This window comes from Myxocyprinus asiaticus, chromosome 20 (genome assembly GCF_019703515.2).
Source record: "Myxocyprinus asiaticus isolate MX2 ecotype Aquarium Trade chromosome 20, UBuf_Myxa_2, whole genome shotgun sequence".
Classification (NCBI taxonomy): domain Eukaryota; kingdom Metazoa; phylum Chordata; class Actinopteri; order Cypriniformes; family Catostomidae; genus Myxocyprinus; species Myxocyprinus asiaticus.
Genome location: NC_059363.1, coordinates 43576064 through 43594635, shown reverse-complemented (window position 1 = coordinate 43594635; position 18572 = coordinate 43576064). Strand labels below are relative to the sequence as shown.

The 18572-nt window shown below is 37.7% G+C and overlaps 1 protein-coding gene across 1 annotated transcript in view; it reads right to left on the bottom strand.

The window, feature by feature from the left end:
* Positions 1-4855: 4855 nt before the first annotated feature.
* Positions 4856-18572, bottom strand: part of LOC127410953 (polypeptide N-acetylgalactosaminyltransferase 16-like) — a 42267-nt gene continuing 28550 nt past the window's right edge. Inside the window, exons 7-15 of the mRNA XM_051646242.1 lie at positions 18392-18479; positions 16738-16822; positions 16554-16657; positions 13840-13966; positions 13648-13740; positions 12103-12186; positions 10849-10972; positions 10616-10732; positions 4856-5100 (exon numbers count right to left, since the gene is read on the bottom strand). Of these exons, the coding sequence (XP_051502202.1) occupies positions 4957-5100; positions 10616-10732; positions 10849-10972; positions 12103-12186; positions 13648-13740; positions 13840-13966; positions 16554-16657; positions 16738-16822; positions 18392-18479 (966 nt within the window). The 3' untranslated portion in view covers positions 4856-4956. The remainder of the gene's footprint in view (positions 5101-10615; positions 10733-10848; positions 10973-12102; positions 12187-13647; positions 13741-13839; positions 13967-16553; positions 16658-16737; positions 16823-18391; positions 18480-18572) is intronic.

Genomic DNA, 18572 nt, shown 5'->3' with positions numbered 1-18572 from the left:
CATACCATGTCACAGCAACACCTCAGCCTGCTTCACACCATGTCACAGCCACGCCTGAGCCTGCTCCATCCATGTCATAGCCACGCCTGAGCCTGCTCCATGCCACGTCACAGCCATGCCTGAGTCTGCTCCACGCCATGTCATAACCACATCTGAGCTATTGGACCTGGAGATGGTTCCTGCCCTTGTACCCACCCTTAGTTCTCCTGATCAGGCAAGGGGAACTTTCAACCCTCCAACCCCGCCTAGACCCTCCGAGCCCTGACTCCGCCTTGGCCTGTCGATCCCTCGACATCACCTTGGCTCTACGTTCCCTTGGCTCCACTGCAGTCCTTCAGCCTGTTGGCTTTACCGGGTCCCTCATCCCTCCAGCTCCACCTTGGTCAGTCAGTCACCTGGCTCCGCCTTGGCTCTCCGATCCTCTGGCTGTGCCTCGTCCCTCCGATCCATCAGCTCCACCGGGGACCTCCATCCCTACGGCTCCGCCTTGGTCCTCAGCCCCACCAGCTCTGCCTCAGTCTTCCGATTCCCCAGCTCTGCCTTGCTCCTCCGAGCCTCCAGTGCCTCCTTGGTCTTCCCTGCCTCCGGCTCCACACTGGCCTCTGGGTACCAAGTTCCCTGGTGTCGCCCTTCAAGTCTCTCACGGCTCCACCTTCCATGGCTCCACCCCTCAAGTCTCTCACAGCCCCACCTTCCATGGCTCTGCCCCTCAAGCCTCTCAGGTCAAGTCAAGTTCAAGTCAAGTCTATGTCAAGTTGTTTATGTTTGTTATGGTTTGGATATCACTTATGTAGATAAACTGCACTTGGGTTCATTTTACTTCATCGTCATCGTCTTCGTCTGCCTGTCATTGCTAAGCAAATGTTACAGAATACCTGACCTACACAATATGAACCCAGTGGTCCGACTCTTACACCTACATCAGAGGAGTCGTCCCCGAGAGGATTATGTGGAGGACTTCTGCGCTCTGGCCTGCCGGGTGGACTTTAATGAAATACCCCATGCCCCACGCCCTGTCTCGCCAGGCCACACCCCACGCAATGCCATTCCAAGCCACGCCTCAAGACCCCCCCCCAAAGCTCCCTACAGAACTTTGGAAATTATGTCATGTTTAATGTGTTTTAATGTGTCAGGAGCCGCCCCTAGTGGGGGGGATATGTAATGTTTGATGTGTTTGTTCATGTTTTTCTTGTCTTTTATTTTGAAAATCTAGTTACTGTTTCATGTCATGTGTTCCCTAGTCATGTGATTCCTGTTTCCCACCATGTTCATGTGTCTTGTTTTCATTGGGATATTGTCTTGTTATCTTGTTATCATTTCTGTCTGTTCATTGGTTCCCTCTTCATTGTTTTACCCCTTGTCCATGTATTTAAGCCCTCATGTTTTCCATTGTCCTTTGTCAGGTATTGTGTTTGGTAAAGTTGTTATGTCAAGTCAGGTTTATGTCAAGTCAAGTTCAAGTCAAGTCCATGTCGTTGTTTATGTTTATGATTTGGATATCACTTATGTAAATAAACTGCACCTGGGTTCATCTTTACTTCATCATCATTGTCTTCGTCTGCCTGTCATTGCTAAGCGAAAGTTACAATATCGGCAACCGATGTATTATTGGCCGATAATCCAAATATTTTATATTATTTATTATTTAATATTTTAAATATGTATTATCGCGCCAATAATGGAATTACCGCCGATATTTTCGCAGATAATTTTTTACGGTTTATTTGCTTGTGGCTGAAATTCTCTGACTGCCTGCAGCTTCTTTCCTTCATGCAGGGACTCGGGCAGCCGCAAGTCTGTGTAAGTGAGAGAGCCAAGCGATTATTTCAACATCTCTGCACCTTGTTTGATTTTAGAAAATGTAAAATATGTAACAAATATTATTTCATTTCTGACATGAGTCTTCTTTTGGCTTTGTAGCTGATCAGTGCTTTTTAGTAGAAATTATATAATTCATTTAAAATAATTATTAAGTGAAATGTATGTATTCAACAAATATGTATGTTTTAAAGCAGTAATATTATTCCTTTGATGTGTTCTATTATTTGAAATATTGTGGGTTATTATTAGTGATGCACCGGTATGAACTTTTTTGGCCGATACATTACCGATTGTAACAAAAAACTATTGGCCGATACTGATATTTTGCCAATTACCTTATTTTGCCATCAGATCGCTCTGTGTGTGTATATATATATATATATAGAGAGAGAGAGAGAGAGAGAGAGAGAGAGAGAGAGAGAGAGAGAGAGAGAGAGAGAGAGAATATAAATATATATATATTTTTTCATATATTTTAATATGCACCTTGTATATACACTACCGGTCAAAAGTTTTGAAACACTTGACTGAAATGTTTCTCATGATCTTAAAAATCTTTTGATCTGAAGGCATATACTTAAATGTTTGAAATTAGTTTTGTAGACAAAAATATAATTGTGCCACCATATTCATTTATTTCATTATAAATCTAAAATGTAATTAAAAAAAAAAAAAGTTTTTGAAATTGATGACTTGGACCAAATAATAAAGAAAAGCAGCCAATAAGTGCCCAACATAGATGGGAACTCCTTCAATACTGTTTAAAAAGCATCCCAGGGTGATACCTCAAGAAGTTGGTTGAGAAAATGTCAAGAGTACATGTCTGCAAATTCTAGGCAAAGGGTGATTACTTTGAAGATGCTAAAATATAACACAGTTTTGATTTATTTTAGATTTTGTTTAGTCACAACATAATTCCCATAGTTCCATTTATGTTATTCCATAGTTTTGATGACTTTACTATTATTCTAAAATGGGAAAAAATTATAATAAAGAATGAGTAAGTGTTTCAAAACTTTTGACCGGTAGTGTATATTTCAGCTCTGTTAGTCCATACAATATAAGTAAATTGTGGCCAGGCATTTGAAGGTCCAAAAAGGAGATAAGTCAACATAAAGGTAATCCATGGTTTAATCCATGTTATCTAAAGCGATACAATTGGTTTTGGATGAGAACAGACCAAAATGTAACTCCTTTTTCACTGTACATCTTGCCATTGCAGTCTCTAGGCACGATCATGATTTCAAGCTCGATTAAACGCAACCATTCACTTGCATTGTGAGGATGTACAGAGCTGAGATATTCTTCTAAAAATCTTCATTTGTGTTCTGCAGAAGAAAGAAAGTCATACACATTTGGGATGGGATGAGGGTGAGTAAATAATGAGTGAATTCAAAGTTTTGGGTGAACTATCCCTTTAAGTTATATCGTGGTAAAATGGATAATGTCATTATTATTGTAAATATTGACACCGTTAGAGGTTGCTTACACAATGCTGACTAAGGCACTGACTGAAGCGCTGAATGCAGTCTATTTTAAACACAGCCTTTCAAGGTTTAGTAATCGTGCAAGACCATATTGTGATTTCAATCTTAACTCAATCAATCATGCAGCCTTAATGGAAATACCATAACAATGTCTAAGAAGTCAAAGTTTGCTGGGTTCAAAGCATTTTGGATGGTTTAACCTCATCATGTATAGGTAAGTGCCACTTTCACAACTGTCACGTCTGTTACGACAGTTTTTCCTCATTATTGTGAGAACGAGAATGATTAAAAATTAAATAAATTTTTAGGAGTACCAACCCTTCTACATTCAGTGGACTGTGAGTTTGCACAAACTGTGTTGATAATTAATTGTAAATGAATCATCGTTTTTCATATCACCGTTTTCCTGTTTAAAACCGATTTGCCAATGGTTTTAATTTGGTCAATAATTGTCTGATAAATATCGGCGGCCAATACATCGGTGCATCCCTAGTTATTATAGTTTTATTTTTAATTGTTACATTGCCCCCATAATGCAAAAAACTAGTTTCATATCAGTGCAATTAAGAATTGATGTCTGATTACCAAGTTCTGTTTTCAATGTGCAATAACTGAACTTATTAATTAATTCTTGCTAAATTTACTGTAGCATACAAAAACTGATTTTGTTGGTGGTAGTCTTTATTTTTCAAACAACATAACTTCAACCTACCACATGTTCAAAATGAAAAGCTTTTTTGTGTGTGTCAAGTAAATACAAAGTTTCAAAAGGCAAACAAAAAAGACAGAGGAAAAACAGTCTTTGGGCTTGACATGTTTGCAAATGCCTTGTGTCATTGATGCACAGTACCATGCAGAATAATAGCTTCCAAAAAGCGCTTTGCAAAGTTCATTTGGTTATTTCATTGCCATGTCAGACTACAGTGGACTACAGTTTTGGTGCCACACCAGCTCAGTCCTTCTTGCAGCACACAAAATTTAGCAAACTCCTAAAGCATATCAACACAGAGCTTGAATTCCGCTGTATTTAGCCAGCTCGGTACTGCTAATCTCAGACTGTTGTTCAGGATAAACCTTGCTGGCTTGAAATGACAGCTTCTTTGATGCAGAATCATCTAAAAGCATTGCACTGTATTCCAACCTAATACTGAACAAATCAACCAGAAAAACTTCGTTATTGATGGAATTTAAAAACTATTCAGATCATCATTAGAACAGCTATTTAGGCTTATGCTGCAGATGCCACAGTGTCGGTGGGACTGGAATGAGAGAATATACAGGTTTATGGTTCTGAGGCAGGTCTGAAAGCTAGTAAAAGGCAAATATATACATATTTTTATTCTCTTACTTTGAGACCTCAACACAACATTCAAAACATAACCTCCTGTCAACAGTGAACTCCATGGCCATGTCGGAAAACTTGATCCAGAGCTGAGAAAATCGGTAAACTGGACAGTGAAAACTGTGAATGCGGCCTATTAAGCTGGTTGTGAGGTCAGATGTTTTGGACATGGCCATGATCGATTCTTCTGAAAGCAGCACCTTCAACTAAACCAGTGTGCAAACATGTTCCTCTGGGTCCTACAGCACCTCAAGCTCTGCAACTAAACTCTGCCCCTTTCCCCTCCTTCCCCATGTGCTCTCCAAGTCAGGTGACCAGCTGTGGCTCCCAGAATTGGCTGGCCATCTGGGGGCGGCACTGTGCGATCACAGGTGGACCTGAAGGGGGCTGGCTATCCAGACACAAACCACTGATCATGTGTTGCAATGCTGGACCTCTGGGTTTCCATTTCTATGGGGTGGGGGGATAGGTGATGAGGAGAAAGAGGCAAGACACGTTAATTACATGTATAAAGGACCAGCAGCACATGCAGATGTTGAATACATACATTTCACATTAAACATTCAGAATATTGTTAATAGCACAAGGATGGAAGTATTGCTTATCATTAATGTGGTGGAGCAAAATCATACATATAAAACAATGTGTAAGTACTGTGATTTTTAACAGAACGGCTGTTCACAATAGCATACTACAATATCCTCCTATAGATAATAAAGCGCAACAGTCAGGTTAATTTTTTCCATAGGTCAATTTATTTTTTACTGTAAAAGACAAACTACCGTGAACCTACATGGCCACTATTGCGCTTCATAAATGGCATGGTTGTTAAATGTGAAACTTGAAGCAACATATTTGTAAAAACTATAAAAACTTTGCAGCAATGTTTTGGCCATATTCTTTAAAAACTGCTTGATTTCAAAAAGTGTATAGGGTCATTAAAGACCTGAGATATGGGATATATATGATATATTTTTTGTACTTCCATAAATCATATTTTTATGATTATTTCATACCTATATGAGTTTACTTTTACAGGATATATATTTCTTTGTTTATTACAAGACCAATGAGTACTATATTCATGCAAATTACTACTATAACACGTTGATTTTCTGTGTGACAATGGTGAATTATCAGTATCTCCTATGTGTGTAGACATACTGTACATGTTATACAAGTTATTTGTTCTTCAAGGTGGCGATGATGTTTCAGTGACTGGCTTGATTTACATTTGACATTGCTATTTGATGAAGAAGCAACGTGGAAGTAAACTATAGCAAGTGTAACACATGAACAGTATGATCTGACTATTGTCATTTGAGTGTACTACTGAAATTCTGTAAGTTGTGTGTCTATTTAGACTCAAAATGTGCCTGAGAAAATACATGTGACGCTTATGTGTAGCTCAATATATGTTTGACAGCCAGCTGCATCTCATAAAATTTCAGCATGGATGTAATGAATCCCATTCTACCACTTGTTGCATCATATCTGTGATCTCTGAAAAATAAAAAATAATATTATAGAAGAATGTATTCTATTGTATACCAGTTGTCATGTTTTGAAAATGTGACACTATCTGGGCATTTTGTAGATCGATTTGTGATAGATATATGTGCCGTTTCACTAAAGACCCGAGGTACTGTATGTAATAATGCTTGGTAAAACACCCATGTATTTAAGGGTTAACTGGTTCAGAGTGAGGTCAGTGAGTTTTATGTAAGAAGGCTTGATATATGCTGTAATATCCTGTGTTTGTGTATGTGTGTGTGTGTACTGGAGCAGCAAGTTTTATTAAAGAGAGACAGACAGAAAAGTTCAGCACAGAATGACTTCCAAAACTTTACTGTCACTAATCTGCTGACTGACCCAAAAACAGTCCAAACAGACTCATTCACCTTCAACACGTTTCAAATACAGTACATTTACTTTTATGCATCTGGCAGACTTTTTTATCCAAAGTGATTTGTAGTGCAAAGTACTGGTATCTATTAAAGTTTGTGTGTTCCCTGGAGATTGAATCTGTGATCTTGGCATTACAAGAGCTATGCTCTACAAATATAAATTTAATGCACAACAATTGCTGACAACATGTAAGGCTTTTTATTAATAAAGCATCTCTTAACAGTCTCTCCGTAGGGAAGGGGAGAGCCGCAAAGAGCAGAGCATAGAGATGTGAATTCCTTCTGGATTAAATCTGATGTGTTTATGAGGAGCATTCTGACTTTAGGAGATATCAAATTGGGGCAGAGCATGAATAAATCGACGAGGATCAGAGGTCAGACTGATAAAAGAGTACCATATGTGGAGCCATAAGCAGCAGGCTTTTAGGAAGATAGCTAGGGACATCCTGAACATCTGTCCTAAATTAGCACAAGAAAAGCACACCTCCAGCAAAAATCGATTCTATCCTGACTAGTCAATTAGTGAGATAATATTTTTAATGGCAGTAGTTAACCCTATAATGCATATGCAACTTCACCCCACTTAAAGGGATAGTTCACCCAAAAAAGTAAATTCTTTCATCATTTACTCACCCTCATGCCATCCCAGATATGTATGACTTTTTTACTTTTGCTGAACACAAACGAATATTTTTAAAATAATATTTCAGCTCTGTAGGTCCATACAATGCAAGTGAATGGGTGCCAACATTTTGAAGCTCCAAAAAGCACATAAAGGCAGCAAAAAGTAATCCATAAGACTCCAGTGGTTAAATCAATGTCTTCAGAAACTATATAATAGGTGTGGGTGAGAAACAGGTCAATATTTAATCCTTTTTTAGTATAAATTTTCCTTCATGTCCATTAGGTGGCAATATGCACAAAGAATGTGAATCGCCAAAAACACCAGAAGAATGTGAAAGTGAAAGTGGAGATTAATAGTAAAAGAGGACTTAAAGGAATAGTTCACCCAAAAAAGAAAATTCTCTCATCATTTACTCACCCTTATGCCATCCCAGATGTGTAAAAATTTCTTTCTTCTGCAAATGCAACTGAAGATTTTTTTAACTCAGTAGATCCATACAATGCAAATGAATGGTGATCAGAATTTTGCAGTTCCAAAAAGCACATAAAGGCAGCAAAAAAGTAATCCATTAGTTAAATCCATGTGTTCAGAAGTGATATAATAGGTGTGGGTGAGAAAAAGATCAATATTTTAGTCCTTTTCTACTATCAATCTCCACTTTCACTTTCACATTCAGCCACCTACTGGTCAAAGGTGGAGATTTAAAAAAGTAGTAAAAAAGGACTTAAATATTGATCTGTTTCTCACCCACTTTTATCATATCGCTTCTGAAGACAAGGATTTAACCACTGGAGTCGTACGGATTACTTTTATGCTGCCTTTGTTCTTTTTGGACCTTCTGAGTCCCTATTTACTTGCATTGTATGGACAGACAGAGGTGAGATATTCTTCTAAAAATCTCCATTTGGGATGGCATAAGGGTGAGTAAATGAATGTTCCTTTAAATATTGATCTGTTTCTCACCCACACTTGTCATATCTCTTCTGAAGATATGGATTTAATCACTGGAGTCTTGTGGATTACTTTTATGCTGCCTTTATGTGCTTTTGGAGCTTCAAAATTTTGGTAACCTTTTACTTGTATTGTAGAATAGAGCTTGTGAGTGGCGTGAAGCGAGTTGTCGCTGCAGTCAAATATTCGCTCATGTTGATCGCTCAACCCAAATCTCAAATTCTCAAGCGTTTAATTTTGTGATTTGTGCAGAGTGAATGGGGAAAATTTTGTTGAGCCCTGCGTTTTGCAACATATATTCTGTAGGGACAAATAAAATTACATAATGTGAACGAATTGTCTATATTTTGAATTCAAGAGTGTAAGTGTAGGATTACAGGCTCGCTAATGTCACCAGTTCTGTTGTATTTTCCCAGATATTCCAATCAATTTCTTTTAATAATCTCAGACTCATGTTTATTATTCACTGCATGATTAATCAGCACAGCTAAATACATTTCCGGAATGTGTCAGTTGCGCATGTCAGCAGTGTGTAAATGCAGTTGACACTCCCATCTCTGCGATTTATACAGACATCGCTTATCCTGTGTGAATCGACAGTAAACATTCTGACCTCTGATAATCCGCCAACATCAGATATTTGTCAGTGTGTAGAAGCATACACATATTCATGTGACCGCAGGGAAATTCTGATCGCTCCACTCCCACTACACTCCACTCACATGCTCTGGTATGGACCTACAGAGCTGAGATATTCTTCTAAAAATCTTCATTTGTGTTCAGCAGTAGAAAGAATGTCATACACATCTGGGATGGCATGAGGGTGAGTAAATGAGAGAATTTTCATTTTTGGATGAACTATCCCTTTAAATGCATATGTAGGTCAAAAAAAGACCCAGGTGAAATCTAGATGCTTATTCTTTATTAAAAACGACATATTGTTTTTCAAGGAAAATTAACTCTAATGATAATAGTATTAAGAAGTTACAATTTCAGACACACTGAAAATGGAGTAGGAGTTTTGTGTGACAGTGTAAAAAAAAGCCTGTATAACAGAAATATGGGCAATTTCCATGTTTGGTGGTAACAAATGAAATGTCTCTGTAACTCTAACCACACAAAAACATTCAAATAAGTACAATGGACTTGGAGAAAATGTTTTACAAAAAAATGTGTGATAAACTAATGACACTATATTTCTATATATTATTCCTATACTTCCTATACTTGCATACCACACATAAACATGAGCGTAAACATGGCATTTAACATATGTTTAATAATAAAACAGAGTGAAACTGAAAACAATCAATGTATTACAAAAATAATAACAGTGTTAAATGCATTGAATCCCATAGGAAATACATATGGGTCCTATGACCCACATATGCATTCTAGGGGAAGTGATGCAAATTCTCTTATCATTTAAAAAGTATTCAACTTCATTTAAAAAAGTCAGTTCACATGATAGAAGACACCTTTACTGAGGAATACCTGGAGTGGCAGATCAAAAGACCACTTCATGTAAAAATGATGTCTTAAAAACAAGACGCTGTGTCAGGGTTACGTTCTAGGTTTAAGGGGGCTGAATTTATAGACTCCGATTTTAGCGTGCTGTTAGTCATAACATGTCTAGCAGTTATTGACTGTCACCGTCCCAAAACTCTCTGAGAAGTTGCCTCTTTAAAATCATCCCCTTTAAAGCAGCGCTTTAAAAAAAACAAAATCTGCTGAAGCGTTATTTCAAATTTTGAAATAGTTTTTTAAAAATCGTGTTTAATAGCAGAATACCCATAAAAGAACTACACTACCCACATTTCATCAGCGAAAGACACTTAAATGACACAATCGAGTTGCCCTCCCTACACTCTCAAATGACTATATTTGTATATACATGAATATTTTGCAATAAACTTAAAATATATTGTTTCTATACTTATAATCAACAACTTTAAAACAGTAGTTTTTTGTTTTTCTATCGTTTTTAAGTCTTCATGGGATTTGTAGTTCATTTCCTTATTAAAGACGTTAAGTACACAGTCTTGTAGTTTGTAATGTGATTCACCTTGGAGCTGGTTGATTTGGTTCATGGATTACAACTCTTTTATGGAGGATTTTATAAAATCCCTATGGAAAAAAATGAATGGGAAAAATACTTGCGGAACAAAGACCTCTGAAAAAGTGGATGGGCACTGTTGCACTCTATTAATATCCAGCAGTTCTTCTAATTTTTCTTAGAGGACTATGATAGTCAGTTATGCTTTTAAAGAGCTGCATTTAGCATCTACAGTATATATCCCTGCGAAATGTGTCTGATCGGGTTTCCTTAAGATCTACTAGTTAACAAGCCATTCAGACAACCTACAGATTAGTCCATTTTGAAAATATGTCTGACATACATCAGCCACACCTATACACGATTCGTTCTCAATGAGTGATCAAACCTCTAATGGCCCTCATGTCGGTCACACCCCCCGCTCACCTGTCTGGACTCTTTGGAGTTGCAGGGCTCGAGCCTGACCTTTGACCCCGCAGTAAAGGCTGTGATGGCCAAACACAGGTCATGCTGGTGGATCTGTGGTTCAATCAGGGTCCACTTCTAAAAAAGCAAGAACAGAAAAATAAGTGGGTGAGTATTGCAAAGGAGAATTTGAGGTTTTCATCCGTTTTTGTACTTCACAAAGATCCCAATGCTGCAGAATGTTAAATCATTACCTGTGAGGCAGGTATGTTTGGCACTGTCTTACACTCAGCCAAACCCAGACTGTCTGTGCCATGGCTCTCCAGACACAGTCCACCCTGTTTCAGTAGACTGTGCGCTGCTTCCTGCTCGGGAATTCTGCCAAACAGAAGAGAAATACAGACAATAACGAGAAAGAAGGTCAGTTCAGAGACTTGAGAGTGTTCACCAAATATTTTGCTCACTCTTATGTTGTTCCAAACCTGTATTACTTTCTTTCTTCTGTGGAACACAAAAGGACACATTTTGAAGAATGTTCATGCATCTCTTTTCCATACAATGAAAGCATACAGCGACGAAGGGCTGTTGAGCTTCGGAAATGACAAAAACACAACATAAAGTAGTTCATATGACTTGTGTGCTATATTTCACACCTTATAAAGCTATATGATGAGTGACAAACAGACAGGAGTTCATGTTGTCATTTACTGAAAATCTATCCCGCTGCTGTGTTCTCTGTGTGTTTTTAAACTTGCCACATCATGATCAGTTATGAATCTGAAGCGTGAATAAGACTTTAGAGTTATGGCGGAAGGGAAGTCTTTTAGTAAACAATGACTTAATTTTACATCTGTTCCTTACACAAAGCTGACATATGGCTTCAGAAGACTTGGAATGTCATGCACGAGTAATGTGTACTACTTTTATGGTATATTTTGTTTCATTTTTGCAGCTCAACAGGCCCTGGTGACTGTAAGTTTTTGTTGTATGGAAAAGACCAGAGTGAACATTCTACGAAATTTCTGCTTTTGAGTTTTAGGGAAGAAAGTAAGTCGTGTGGGTTTTGAACAAGGGCGTAGCGAGGAAATTACTTTTAGGTGGGCCTCAATAAAAATGGATGGGCCATTTTTTTTTAACCAAATTTTCCTTAACAACAGAGAAGCAGCGCATTCAAACAGTTCTTTTACCATTTCAGAAATCAAAATGTATGCATTTAAAAAAATAATAATAATAAATAAATATATCTATATATATATATTTATTTTTTTATTTTTATTTTTATTTTTTGAATCAAAGAATAATCTCTAATATTCTGGGTGGGCCTGGATCTAATTTGGGTGGGCCCAGGACCACCCCGGCTGACACTTGGCTATGCCACTGGTTTTGAACAACATTAGGGCAAGTAAAAGATGACAGAATGTTCATTTTGGGGTGAACTTTCTATAAATAAAAACAAATCCAGTCTGGCAGTCCATCAGTTCAGACACAGTCCAGTGAACATGACTCACTTGAGTTCAGGGTACACATTCTCAAGATACCAGCGGAAAGAGTTACAGTTCAACTTCCGTCTCAGTGCAAGACGATCTGCAATACTGCAGAGAAAGAGAGAGAGAGAGTGAGAGAGAGAGGGGTGGATTAAAAGCAGACATGAGTACAATAAGAAAAAGCCCTTTTCACCAGCTAACTTGATACAAATCTGTACCTCAGGATCAGAAATGAACCAGGGCTTGGAGCAAAAATGCCACCAAAATGTGCCACATATGCAAAAATGTACCTGTTTTTAATTCCTATTTTGTTATCTACCATTGTATTTATATATCTAGTATTTCTATATCATTGTATTTCTACATCTTTCATAATATTCAACTCTGGATCAATAGTTCTGAGTTTAGTAGTCTTTATTAGTAGAAACAAATATGCCCACAAGGTAAAAATAAATACCCTTGAAAATCAATTGGAGGCAATTATTAACTATTAATAAAAGAGTTTATTTCTGACTATGCTGTATTTGAGTGTTTCTTCACATTCGGGCACTTGTAGCACTATGGACTTCTAGAAAGCAAACTTCAGTTAAAATATTTTTTTTTACCAAAATTCAAACCACTGCCCCCAGTGGCCAAAACTGGAAGTGTTGTTTACCAATTTCCGGATGAAGTGTCCACAGGGTGGCACCAAAGGTGAGTTGTATTTTTTGTTGCAAAAGACATTAAACAGTCAACAGGAATGCATACTTTATTAACTCTACCCCCTAACCCACACCCCAACCTTAAACCTAACCTTCAGTGGAGTAAAACTGTGAGTTTAGAGTGGAAACGTAACCACCGCAGTGTCATTTCCACACATCTCAAATGCTGTATAGAATTAAATGATGCTTAATAAATAAAATTTTTAAATAAAATGTGTGACTCCTTTGTCTTGGAAAGACTAATTTCATAGCTAAAAATGTATGTATCCAAAATACACACAATTGAATAATATTTTCACACTTTTGGCATAATTTGTCAGCTAATTACAGCTTGATTGTAAATGACGCCCCCCAAAACAACCTTTTTTTCTGTTTTCTTCAAACATCAATTTTCTCATATTTCATCTCAAGCATGCTTTTCACTGACACTTTTGTCCACTTGGATAACAAGTACACTAACTTTTGACAAGACTTTATTAGGGGCAAAATTGTTTGGTGTGGTGGAAATTATGCCATAACCGTGTGACAATTGTAATTTAAAAAAAATTACAAAATGGTAGAAATCATATAAAGTATTTTTTGTACTAATCTTTATTTTTATAATGGATTTTCATAGTTTAATACTGAAAGTCTGTGAGATGGCTAAAACAGTAAAATCTATACATAAAAGGCATTTGAAAAGTACCAAAAATAAATGATAAATGGTAAAATGTTTTTATGTCAGTTTAAATTAGCCTTCATATAAAAAATAGGAAAAAAGTTTAAATCAGTTCCATTTAATAAAAATCAACCCCTGGGACATGAAGTTCCCCAAAGTTAAAGAAACACCCAGATCGAAAGTGTACAGAAGATATCAGAGATGTCTGACCTCCCAAAGGCCTTGCCCTGTGCTGACGGTCTTGCAGCATAATAATACTGTTTATACTCATCCATCCATACTTCAGCAGCTCGCCGTGTGTTCCTACAATACACACAGACAGAGAAAACACAACCCCTCTGAAGTCATTCACCTCACTGTAGAACATATCATAGATTCAATGTGACATAAAGGATGAATTACTTGATGTAGGTGAGAGCATTGCCCTCTGGGAAGTCATAGGGGTGGCGTTTCCTGAAGACGTGGCCCACACGACTGCACGGCAGGATCTCAAGACTGCCACCACACATCCACACTCTGAACGACAGCTCTACAACAGCACAAAAAGAAGGGAAGATTATGAAGACATGAGAATAAATATGAAGTTGAGAGCATTTACATGCACATTCTTACACTGATTTTGCTTATCAAGCCATAATAAGTAATACATTAGATTTTTGCCCATTACCCCGATTTCAAGTTACATGTAAACACCTTTACTGACGTTCTTGCCGGCTTATCCAAAGTGCGCAAAAGTTGTGCGTATGAATATTTACGTTTTGACTAGGGCTGTCGATTTAATGGGTTAATACAGTGCAATTAATTACACAGTCATGTCCATGGCCCAGTTGACATAAGGAATATTCCTACCATCAGAGCAATTCAAGCTTGCAGTACCACCTGTTTTCAATGGAGGGCAGTAAGAAAAACTCCAGCTGTATAGGCAACTGTGTACAGTAATTTCAAATCAGATGATTGCAACATGCTCCAAAAAGGTTGGGACAGTCGAGTATTTTCCACTGTGAAACATCACCCTTTCTTCTAATAACACTTATTAAGCATTTGGGCACTGAAGACACAAGTTTAAGTTTAGAAAGTGGAATTTTCCCCTATTCATCCATTATGCAGGTCTTTAGCTGCACAATTGTACAGGGTCTTCATTGCCGTATGGTGTATGAATGCACCACACATTCTCAGTTGGAGATAGTCAGGACTGCAGGCAGGCCAGTCTGGCACTGGCACTCTTTGCTTATTCGGCCAGTATGTGGTTTGAATTTGTCCTGCTGAAAATTCTGTGATGTCCCTGGAAAAGACGGTGCTGGATGGCAGTATGTGCTGTGCCAAAATTTGTACATATCTGTCTGCATTAATGGTGCCCTCACAGATGTGCATTACCCATGCCATGGCCACTGACACACCCCTGGCCCCTACAGACACTGGCTTTTGGACCTGACACTAATAACAGCTTGGATGGTCCTTTTCCTCTTTGGCCCAGATAACACGATGGCTGTGCTTTTCAAAAACTACTTGAAATGTGGACTCGTCGGACCAAAAAACACGGTTCCACTGTCCTATGTTACATATAAGACGAGACAGAGACAAGAGAAGTCGGCAGTGCTTCTGGACAGTGTTGATGTATGGCTTCTGCTTTGCATAGTAAAGTCTTAACTTGCATCTGTGGATGCAGTGGCGAATGGTGTTGACTAACAAAGGTTTACTTAAATAATCCCAAGCCCATGTTCATGATATCCATTACAGATGAATGATGTTTTTAAGACAGTGACGTCTAAGGGATCGGAGATCATGTGCATTCAGAAGTGGTTTTCTTGCCCTTTACACACCAAGATTTGACCAGATTCCTGGAATCTTTTAACTATATTGTGCACTGTAGAGGGTGAAATGCACAAAATCATTCCAATTTGTCTTAGGGGAACATTGTTCTCAAAGTGCTGGATTATTTGCTGAAGCATCTCTTAAAAAATTGACAAGACTTGAATGATCCTTGCTCTTCAAGGACTAGGCTGTTTTTGGAGGCTCCTTATACAGTATAAAGTACCATGACACGATTGCCTCACCAATTAAACATCTCACTTTCACGTCGCCGTGCTATTTTAGCTCGTCGAATTGTCATTAGTCTTAAATTGCCCCTGTCTCAACTGTTTTGCAGTCATCTGATTTGAAATGACTGTACATTAAAAAAAACAAAACAATGAAATTCACAAGGTAACACATCATATAATGTTTAGTTGTAATGCTTTCAATATATCAAAGGGGGAATATAATTGACAAATCACTCCTTTTTGTTTTTATTAGCATTTTTCATATTGTCCCAGCTTTTTCGGGATTGGGGTTGTAATTTGAGGGACTTTCTCAGCAAATATTTATATATGTGATTAATTGCAATTCATTCAATTAATTGATTGCATATCATGTAATTTATTCGATTAAATATTTAATTTGTTTGAGAGCCCTAATTTTGACATCAAAAGCAGAGAATAACCCAATTATTTCAAATCTAATTAATGTAAATGCAGTTTTCTAGTTTTGTCAGATTATTTAAAAAAAAAGCTGATTTTGGTATTTGTCTGCATATCAGTGTTCATGTAAGCACACTCATTAGTGGTGTAATTACGAGTAGCATTAATATTAGTTCTATCAGCCAATTGAAATTTTGATCGCGATTAATCGCATAATTTTTCATAATTAATCGTGAATAATAGCAAATTATGAGAGTTGAGAAATTTGACTCTATTTATCTCTTTTCCTGTCAACATGCATTTATTTACTTCTTAGTAAACAAAACAAAACAATATGTAACAATAATGCTTATTAACAAAGTCTAACAAACAAAGTCTTCCATAGTGTAAAGATGCACTAAAATAGCACCAATTCAAGTAACATTAAAACATTTCCCAAAGTTGGAGTGGGAGGTTGACTAGTTGAAAGAACTCATCACCATAGGTTGTGTATTCATTGCAATGTGCAGTAAATATCTTAAACTTTAATCCTCCACAATAACCGTCTGGTCTATCCACTCTGCTTCAGCAGTCGTGAAGCCACATTCACGATTTGTGTCAGGGCGTCAACACATTAGGAATCACTACTAATGTGGACTTGTAGTAGAAAAGTAAGCTTACCAAAGTTCTCTCCACCCCATATATCCATGTGAGTGTCATACTGGCCCAGGTGATTAAACCAGCCTTTATCTATTACAAAGATTCCACCTGCAATTACTGGAGTCCTGCAAGAATAGCTGCTGTTAGACAAAAAGACAGAAATAGGTACAGTACATGTATAGAGAAGAACCACATTTATAATGACCTGATTGGTTGTGTAGGGTCATTTCTTGCCATTTTCTGTTCTATGGGAATCTGCTCCCATTTGAAGTGTAAACTCCAGTCAAAACCTGGTGCCAGAGGGGAGAAAAGTGTGGAAGCGTTATTTCTGTATCACTCCAATCAACACATGCAATTTTTTTTGTATGTGTCTGCAATCAGACAACTTGAAACTTTCGTGTCCTTTCATGTCAATGGCAAACAGATTATTCTAATCGCAGCTTACAAACTGATCACAAGGGAAATCGCAATGCTGCTTCCGAATGTTCATGTAACCTGAAATCGACCCCATTCTGCCAAATTAGCACATCCCATTTACACTTGGCCACATCTATGTGCCTCTGCCAAACGTATAGAAATATACAAGATACCAGGGATACCAGAAAGTGATCGCGTTCACTTAAGCTAAGGTAATCGCGATTCGGAGGTAAAAAAAAATTTCTCAAAAATTACAATTTACTCTACTGATGGTTAGGTTTAGGGTTGGGGTGTGGGTTAGTTGGTAGCAGGGTCGGATTGGCCATCAGGAGATTTGAGACTTTTCCCGCTGGGCTGGCGGACCAGTGGGCCGCTAGCAGGCTGATGCACATTATGATATATATAGTAGTATATTATATAAGATTTAAAAAGCAAAAATTAAACAAAAAAATCTCCTTTAAAATAATACATAAATAATACAGCACAATGACCAGAACAGAACACAGGCGTCTCGAGACGTGTTTTTAACCATTTTAAGTTCTTTTTAACGTGCCACAGTGTCTAAAGAATGTGGAGCTCCTGCACGAGAAGTTGAACAACCACGAGACGCTTCACAACAGTCAAAGATGTCCGTTTAGGCACAAAAACTTACAATTGGGCTTGCTTTTTTTTTGTTTAGCTCTCTAAAGCTCTAACAGTTTTTTCTCCCAATCCGACCCTGCGGGGTAGAGTTAATAAAGTATGCATTCCTGTTGACTGTATAATGTCATTTGCAACGAAAAATTCAACTCACTCTTGGCGCCACCCTGAGGACATTTAATTAGGAAATTGGCCAACAACACTTCCAGTTTTGGCCACTGGGGGCAGTGGTTCGAATTTTGGTAAGCACAGACCGATTTCAGCAGAAGAAATTAAAACATCCTGTTGCCAAATTCAGTATGATCACAGACAGAACCCGGAGGAAAATTGCATTGCTCAGAGGTGGCTCGTTCATAGCTCTAGAGAATTAAAGGATTTGTCAATTAGGTTTTAAGTATCAACTTTGTATTAAATGTTTCTCCTAATATTCATTGGGTGGACAAAAAATACAAACAAAGAGACAGTTGTTGATATTCAGTAAGAGCTACAGTATAGAACTAATGTTGATAGTATAGCTCAGATACATTTTGTTCTTGGAAGAATTTGTTGAGAATGATTAAGTTCATATTTAATTCATTTTGACTTTTGATTGCATATATGACTGGGGTCTTTTTTTCAACAGAAACATCTGAGAAGCAGGAGATTTCAGCAAAAGTCTGTATTTGCTCTCCATTTGATCTCAATCCTGTCTAAGACAATTAAACAGACACAATTGAGACCTGAAAGAGATCCTTCTGATGGGAAAGTAGTGACCTGATTCAGAGATCACAGACTTACATTGAGGTCATGTATAATTCTCTCACCTCCTCTCAGGTCTGCAGATGCTGCCAGATAGGCAAAGTTATCCAGACTGATAACATCAATGATTGGACTGACGACTCGAGTGTGATCCTACGACAGAACACAAAGAGAATGTCCAAATAGAATTAAAATGGATAAAAATCTAGAACCAAGTACAAAGTGAACCACAACTGATTTTATTTT